Source organism: Astatotilapia calliptera, chromosome 10 (genome assembly GCF_964374335.1).
Source record: "Astatotilapia calliptera chromosome 10, fAstCal68.1, whole genome shotgun sequence".
Classification (NCBI taxonomy): domain Eukaryota; kingdom Metazoa; phylum Chordata; class Actinopteri; order Cichliformes; family Cichlidae; genus Astatotilapia; species Astatotilapia calliptera.
In genome coordinates, this window is record NC_137431.1 from 35,210,787 (window position 1) to 35,219,476 (window position 8,690).

The 8,690-nt window shown below is 42.5% G+C and overlaps 1 protein-coding gene across 1 annotated transcript in view; it reads right to left on the reverse strand.

The window, feature by feature from the left end:
- Positions 1–8,690, reverse strand: part of LOC113030276 (platelet-derived growth factor receptor beta-like) — a 46,585-nt gene that overhangs the window by 21,690 nt on the left and 16,205 nt on the right. Inside the window, exons 14-16 of the mRNA XM_026181544.2 lie at positions 6,716–6,810; positions 6,438–6,570; positions 5,634–5,735 (exon numbers count right to left, since the gene is read on the reverse strand). Coding sequence (XP_026037329.2) covers positions 5,634–5,735; positions 6,438–6,570; positions 6,716–6,810 — 330 coding nt within the window. The remainder of the gene's footprint in view (positions 1–5,633; positions 5,736–6,437; positions 6,571–6,715; positions 6,811–8,690) is intronic.

Consider the following 8,690-nt stretch of genomic DNA (forward strand, 5'->3'; position numbering starts at 1 on the left):
TTATGTAAACCTAAAAGGGACGCAGATTTATATATGTGTTTTGGTTAAACAAGAGGTTTTTTTTTTCCAAGTGTTGATGAGCTCTGATGAGAGCCTATTGTTTTATTCCACTCCTCTCGTGTAAGCCAATCGGTAAAGCTCTAGGTAGCTCTTGTCCCTCTTTAGTACCAGCTCCCAAGTTTTAGTGTCTTGCTTCTACAGCCGATCAGAGCAGGTGGGCTAAAACATTTTTATCGGTAAGCTCTAACAAGTTAAAAACCATTTAAACTGATATTGTTCATGAAGTACAGTTTTGTGTTTGCTGTCATAGAGGACAGAGCGACACCTTCCTTATACTGTTTTGATGTCAATCGGTTATTTTACTATGCTCAGTAATGGATATGTGGAGGTAATTTTTAGTGTATTTCCACTTGTACTATTAGGCCTATGGTACGTGAAGCACATCTATGTTAATATTCCTATTCGTAGACTGAAGTCACCTGTTTACATGTTATTGAAATTGATTATATGCACTTTGTTCAGTTTCTGATAATTTTTTGCATATTATTCCATTTCTTAAAAGGAGTGATATACTTATTTATTTGGGACGAATCCAAGGACCAGTTCAGCGATTCCAAATCCCGGAGTATTCCAGTGTTCATTGGAGCCAACCTGAGATTCTAGTGGACAATACACATATGTGCGCACACTCTTTTGCACATTGATGGACTGCAATCCTGCACTGTACAAGTAATGCGGTAGGACAGACAAACACACGCACACACTTCTCATTGAACAGAACTTTGTTGCAATACATCCATTTGTCATGGGCCCCACTGGTACCATTTGGACCTAAAAGACTCATTCTTTACTTGTGCACAATTTAATTTAATTTAATTTATTTTTTTGCTACTTTGGGGGAAATTTTATATACTTCAAATCTTTGTTAAAATGTGTTGTAATTCTGTGTTGTTTAAAAAAACATCTTTTTAAAAAAAGGCTTAAATCACTAAAATTTCCTTTAAGCCACACAACTGTGCTTTGTCTGGTTTCTCTGTCATTCATTTCTCTGTACCAGAGCTCTAAGAGTCATTCTTACTCTTCTGATACTAGCCGATATTACTAATCACCTTGGTTATTATCCATTGGTACTGTATATAAACCCACATAAGTGCTACATATAGGTATAAATAGGGGTGGGCGGTTTAAATGGTATACGGTAGAAACTATATAAATCTGGCCAACAGTAGGAATTTTAACTATACCGCTCTACCGCAATAGCACATGTGTGTCATCAAGCTGCGCCTGTTTTGGTGGAAAGCAATGCAGCGGCTGCAAGCAATATCATCTGCAAATTCTGCCGGGTGACAGTAATGGCAAAGAGACGAAGCACGTTTGGAATGTGGTGCAAGCCAAAAACTGCTCTTCTTCCACTTCTTTACCATTGATTCATTAATGCTGAATTCTGTTGAAGGAACCTGTTGGTGAAACTGCTTTTCAATTCAATTCAATTCAATTTAATTTTATTTATATAGCGCCAAATCACAACAAAAGTTGCCTCAAGGTGCTTCATAGATACAGAGAAAAACCCAACAATCATATGACCCCCTATGAGCAGCACTTTGGCGACAGTGGGAAGGAAAAACTCCCTTTTAACAGGAAGAAACCTCCGGCAGAACCAGGCTCAGGGAGGGGCGGGGCCATCTGCTGCGACCGGTTGGGGTGAGAGAAGGAAGACAGGATAAAGACATGCTGTGGAAGAGAGACAGAGGTTAATAACAGATATGATTCAATGCAGAGAGGTCTGTTAACACATAGTGAGTGAGAAAGGTGACTGGAAAGGAAAAACTCAATGCATCATGGGAATCCCCCAGCAGCCTACGTCTATTACAACATAACTAAGGGAGGATTCAGGGTCACCTGGTCCAGCCCTAACTATATTTTCACACTGGCTGTAATGACACCCAGGTTATGTCAATCGGAGGTCACTAAAATCAATATTGAATCGGTGTGTAACTTTGCCAAAACAATGTGGGACTCTGTATTTTTCTCTGGTCCCCTCCCCAATCAGACCAGGAGTGACATGTTTAGCCGCATGTTCTCCTTAAATTGCTGGCTGTCTGAGTGGTGTCAAAAAAACGATGCGGGCTTCATAGATAATTGGGAAAGTTTCTGGCGGAAACCTGGTCTTCTTAGGGGATACTTTGGATGGAGCAGCTCTCATTTCTAGAAATCTGGCCAAAGTATTAAACCCCCTCAAGATGGCAGCACATACGGTAGCACATAGGTATGCAGCAGCACAGCGCTCCCAACTACTGTGCACCTTTTTGGGTTTTTCATGCCTTTTCTTTGCTCCTTCCTGCAACTCACTGATCACTTTCAGTCATCAGGAACTAACAGACATCAGCCTCGGCCTAAGCCTCGACTTTACTTTGGATTGAAATTCCACCAACTTGTTCAGGATTCTACCAGGGGGATAGGACAGTCAACCATGTGTATGGTGACATGAAGCAGATGATGTTCTTCTCCAACTATAGGACTGTCTTGATCTCACAGACTGGTCCATCTTTGAACAGCAGGGTCCAGAGACTTTCCATCAGTGTGTCCTTATCATTTCCTTACCCTAAACATTTCCTGATAACATTTACATTTACAATAATTGATTACACAGCAGCGGAGAGTTGACTTCATCACAGTAGATGACTTTCTGAAAGTGCTGTAACTAAGTTTAAGAATATAATCCACCTGTGGCGGACCACTGGAGGGCTCCACTCACACCCAGTTCTCAGGAAGTGTTGTTGCTGTGTTTTGGAGGGAAAAGTATTCAGTTGTGTGGTGATGAGTAATAAACCAGCAGTGTTAATCGAGAGCTCTCGTGTCATCTGTGTTTACCTCCACACACCCACTGTTATCATCTTCAATGCCCTGTACCAACACAGAGCAGAGCAGCTACCTGAACGCTACTCCAACAGAGGTCGATCATCTTGCTATTAACCTCCTAGGACCTGGCTTCCACATATGTGGACATCACATTTTGGGTTATTTAGACCAAAATACTCAATTTTGCTCTAAAACTGCCTGATATCCACTTACGAGGACATTATACTGCTACTGTTCTATCGAAATTTTAAACAAATATCCTCATATGTGGCTCTGATTTTTCTTAGAAACAAAAATTAGGTAAAAAAAAAATCTGGTGATTCTTTGTTTTTACATTCATCGGGTCCCAATCAGCCCAAATATCAAAGAGAAATTAAAAATGCATGCTGTGGAAGAGTTCGGGTCTTAGGAGGATAATTTTACCTCCTCACTACGTACGACTCTGGATACTGTAGCTCCTGTGAAAACTAAGGCCTTAAATCAGAAGTACCTGACTCCGTGGTATAATTCTCAAACACGTAGCCTAAAGCAGATGACTCGTAAGCTGGAGAGAAAATGGCATGTCACAAATTTAGAAGCTCATCATTTAGCCTGGAGAAATAGTTTGCTGCTTTATAAGAAAGCCCCCCGCAAAGCCAGAACATCTTACTATTCATCACTGATTGAAGAAAATAAGAACAACCCCAGGTTTCTCTTCAGCACTGTAGCCAGGCTGACAAAAAGTCAGAGCACCGTTGAGCCAACCCTCCCTTTAACGTTAAGTAGTAATGACTTCATGAACTTCTTCACAAATACGATTTTAACCATTAGAGAAAAAATGACTCATAATCATCTCACAGATGTAACATTATCTACAGCTACTTTCAGTACCATTGATACTCATTTAGAGTCTTTTCTCCAATTGATCTTTCTGAGTTAACTTTGTAAATATTTCTTCCAAACCATCAATGTGTCTTTTAGACCCCATTCCTATAAAACTGCTCAAAGAAGTCCTGCCTTTAATTAATGTTTCAATCAATTTAGTTCAATTCAGTTGTATTTATACAGCACCAATCACAACAACAGTTGTCTCAAGGCACTTTATATTGTAATTTACACCCTACAATAATACATACAGAGAAAACCCCAACAATCATATGACCCCCTATGAGCAAGCACTTTGGCAACAGTGGGAAGGAAAAACTCCCTTTTAACAGGAAGAAACCTCCTGCAGAACCAGGCTCAGGGAGGGCTGTGATTGGTTGGGGTGAGAGAAGGAAGACAGGATAAAAGACATGCTGTGGAAGAGAGACAGAGGTTAATAACAGATATGATTCAATGCAGAGAGGTCTATTAGTGAGTGAAGAAGAAACACCCAGTGCATCATGGGAATCCCCCAGCAGCCTATGTCTATTGCAGCATAACTAAGGGAGGATTCAGGGTCACCTGGTCCAGCCCTAACTATATGCTTTAGCAAAAAGGAAAGTTTGAAGCCTAATCTTAAAAGTAGAGATAGTGTCTGTTTCTTGAATCCAAACTGGAAGCTGGTTCCACAGAAGAGGGGCCTGAAAACTGAAGGCTCTGCCTCCCATTCTACTTTTAAATACTCTAGGAACAACAAGTAGGCCTGCAGAGCGAGAGTGAAGTGCTCTAATAGGGTGATATGGTACTACAAGGTCATTAAGATAAGATGGGGCCTGATTATTTAAGACCTTGTATGTGAGGAGCAGGATTTTGAATTCTGGATTTAACAGGAAGCCAAAACAGGAGAAGTCTGCTCTCTCTTTCTAGTCCCTGTCAGGACTCTTGCTGCAACATTTTGGATTAACTGAAGGCTTTTCAGGGAGTTTTTAGGCCATCCTGATAATAATGAATTTCAGTAGTCCAGCCTAGTTTTTCAGCGTCACTCTGAGACAGGATATTTCTAACTTTAGAGATGTTGCACAAATGGAAGAAAGCAGTCTTACATATTTGTTTAATATGTGCATTGAAGGACATGTCCTGGTCAAAAATGACTCCAAGGTTCCTCACAGTTTACTGGAGGCCAAGGTAATGCCATCCACGGGGTAACCGTGGTTCAGGGGGTTGGGAAGCGCATCTTGTAACCGGAAGGTTGCCAGTTGGATCCCCAGCTTTGTCTGTCCTGGTCATTGTGTCCTTGGGCAAGACACTTCACCCTACTGGTGTTGGCTGGTGGGGCCAATGACAGCCTCGCTTCTGTCAGTCTGCCCCAGGGCAGCTGTGGCTATAACTGTGGTTTGCCTCCACCAGTGTGTGAATGTGAGAGTGACTGACTAGTGGAATTGTAAAGCACTTTGAGTGTCTAGAAAAGCGCTTTATAAATGCAATCCATTACTATCCAGAGTAAGAATCTGGTTAGATACCATATTTCTAAGATCTTCAGGGCCGAGTACAATAAGTTCAGTTTGATCTGAATTAAGAAGCAGAAAGTTAGCGGCCATCCAGGTCTTTATGTCTTTAAGACATTCCTGCAGTTTAACTCATTGGTGTGTGTCATCTGGCTTCATGGACAGATAGAGCTGGGTGTCATCTGCATAGCAGTGAAAATGTATGCTATGTCTTCTAATGATGCTGCCTAAGGGAAGCATGTATAATGTAAACAGAATTGGTCCTAGCACTGAACCCTGTGCAACTCCATAATTAAACTTGTGTGAAGTGTGTGAAGAAGACTCTCCATTTACATGCACAAATTGGAGTCTGTTAGATAGACATGATACAAACCACTGACAGACAGACAGTCAGAGAGACTGAAAGACAGACAGACAGCTACGTACGTTTGACCATCTTCACGGCCGCCTTTGTAGAATGAGAATTAATCAGACCAGAGATGGTTGCCTCAACAACACGTCCGAAAGCCCCTGAACCCAGCACCTGTCCTGAAGACAGAGAGGCAGATGGGGTTTCTGCGATGATAGAATGACTTTCTCATCTTACTTCAAACTGCAACTTACTCCAAAGCTTAAAGGTCAGTAACATAGTCTTTAGATGTGGAACAATTCAGTCCAAATGTGAATTTCAGCTTTGATATAAAAGAATCTGATAAGGAATTGAGTTTTTATACACAGTTGTCCCATTTTTTCTCAGGCTCAGGTGTGATTGGACAGTATCGTGGTTGGTTGAGTTTCTTGATGACTTTCTTGATGAAATCAAAGATTTGCAGTTTGTTCCAAGTGCTCATTGGAACATTGAATATATTCTGCAGCATGAGGAAGATCTGAAAAACATCTGAAACACAATCTCCCAGGGGAAATTTCTGTTTACAATCAGGAAACGCCTTCATGAATGGCCCAGAATCCTCAGCTGCACAATCATCAATCTTCACACCTAGTGGAGGTAGGATGAGGGTCACTGAGAGTCAAATTGCTGAGACAGAGCTCCATAGATAGCAGATCAATAATCACACTGAAAATTATGTGAAAACAATCCAGAAGTGTTTGAAGGCACAAACAGGTTTATACCTGTTTGGAGCCAAAGACAAAACCCAGGACACAAAGACTCGTGCCGTGTAAGGCACAATGAGGGAGAGACATTGATGAATTAATCTCATTGTTACATAAAATATGGTTTTGCAGTCTTACCAAGAACTACATGGTCTCTGTCTATTTCCCAGGTTGGGCTGTAGGGCAGCTGGGTGGGGTCGAGGTAGGTGTACTGCTGTCCATCAGGACTCACAGACTCGATCACCTTCCAACGAACTTCATAATGAGGTTTCTACACACAGAAATAAAACGGAACCAAATACTTTGGTGGATTCATGAAGTTACATGAACATGCAGCAAATATTTGACGGTCCATGCAACAGTAATGGAGCTAGTACTACTGTTCAGCTAGACGTTTATTTCATCTGAATACTAACTTTCCTCCATAAGATGATGAGGATGATGAGGAAGATGACAGCAATGATGACCAACACCAGGACTACTGCTAAGACCACCACCTGAGACAGGAGAGCTGAACACAGATAACATAAGAAATGTTAGAAATAAACACAATAATTTACCCTAAACAACAAAAAAACAAACAAAACCTGCCAAAAACTGTAGGATTAATTATTATTTTGTTTTAATATTAACTTTTTTTAGCAGGAGGCTTGACTTTATCCCTCTCACCCAGTACTGATCATCTTTTCTTGTGGGTTTATCCTAAATAGAGCTTCTCTTATTGAAAGCAATTTTATTTATATAGCGCCAAATCACCACAACTGCCTCAAGGCGTTTTATATTGTAAGGTAAAGAAGCTAAAGAAGAGACAGAAACCTCCAGCAGAACAAGGCTCAAGGACCGGTGGGGGTGAGGGGAGGGTGCCGGTTCTGTCATGATGCGGAGTCTAGTGACTCCGTGTTTATGTTTGCGATTATTGATATTGTTTCTGGTTATTAATGATTTCTAGTGCTTAGATGTTCCTGTGCCTCACTTTTGTTCCCTCTTGTCATCCCTGTTTCTACTTTCGTGTGCCTCCTGTTTTACTTTGACAGTCTGTGTCGGGTGCCGGTTTCTGTTTTGCTTTCTCCATGTCTCATCTTCTTCGATTAGTTACAGCTGTGTTCCCTTCCTGTTCCCTGTTTCCTCATGTGTGTATTCTCCGTTGCTACCAGTCAGATCATCTGTTCATCGTCCCCTGTGTATCTCCACCTGCATTTCCAAGTTTCAGGCTTTTCTTTGTATTTGTCAGTTCCCTGTTTGCCTCTGGGTTTTGTTTTTTTTTTATTTTTTCCCGCCAACAATTACGGCTTGCTTTTTGTTAAACATTCACCTCCACTCCATGTGTCTGCAATTGGGTCCACCCTCTAACCCCGCCACGGTCTGCCAGCTCAGACAGTGACAGGTTCTCCTGGCTCTTTAATGAATGAATGAATGAATGAATGCTTTATTGGCCATATGCAGCTTGCCCCACAGAGGAATAGGACCCCCCCCCCCCCCCCCGACTTACACACACAACAACAAGACAACACAAGGGAATACAGTCGGAGATCGGCAGCGTTGGGAGAATAACACTGAAAAAATTACACAACATTGGGAAAAGTACAAGAGGAAAAAAAAGAGACCTCTTCACACGCTGGGCAACCTATGGGAGGACAGCATGAGAACAGGAAACAAAAAAAAAAAAAACTCCTCTGCACAGAGAGCACATTAATGTCCGCATCACAACATCAGAGCACATGACAAGCCACAGGGGATGGATAGCGGGGTGGGGGGTGATTCGAAGGAACACAGCAGTCGTCCTGCACCATGCTACCATTTCAGCGCGGCACGCAGACCCGCTGCCTTCCCCCGCAGGAACAAGCATCGAAGGCGTTTGGAAGGGAGGGGGATGAGTGCGTGCTTATCAGTGTAAGTGTATGTGTGTGCGTGTCCATAGTTCAGCTGAGACAGTGTCCTTCGCTGTATCAGGCTAAGTAAACAGTCCTCCAGCCGATCCAGGTGTCCTTCATGGGGCGGGAAGAATAGTCATCACACAGTCGTTATCAGGGAGTTGTTTTGGTGGGCTCCAGCCTTGGGCCTAAGCAGCTGGCGCCGTGGTGTCCAAATGTAGAATATTGTTGATTTCTCCTTTATGCGAGCAGCGAATTTAGCACTCTGACACTGGGGCCTCGATTTCCCGTTGGAGCGCTGCGAGCCTCCCCATGATGGTATCAAGCTTCTGTTCCGTGGTGTTGTCATTCTTTTGGTTCTGAGACCCCACAGCTGCAGTGAGCCGTTCTGCGATGTTATCCAACTTTCGCTCAAGGGTGTTATTGTGAGCAGGCCCCTCTCTGATGTATCCCATCATACGCTCAATGGTGTTAGTTTGAGTCTTCACGGCAGCTGTAAGCGTCTCCAAGGTGTTAACCA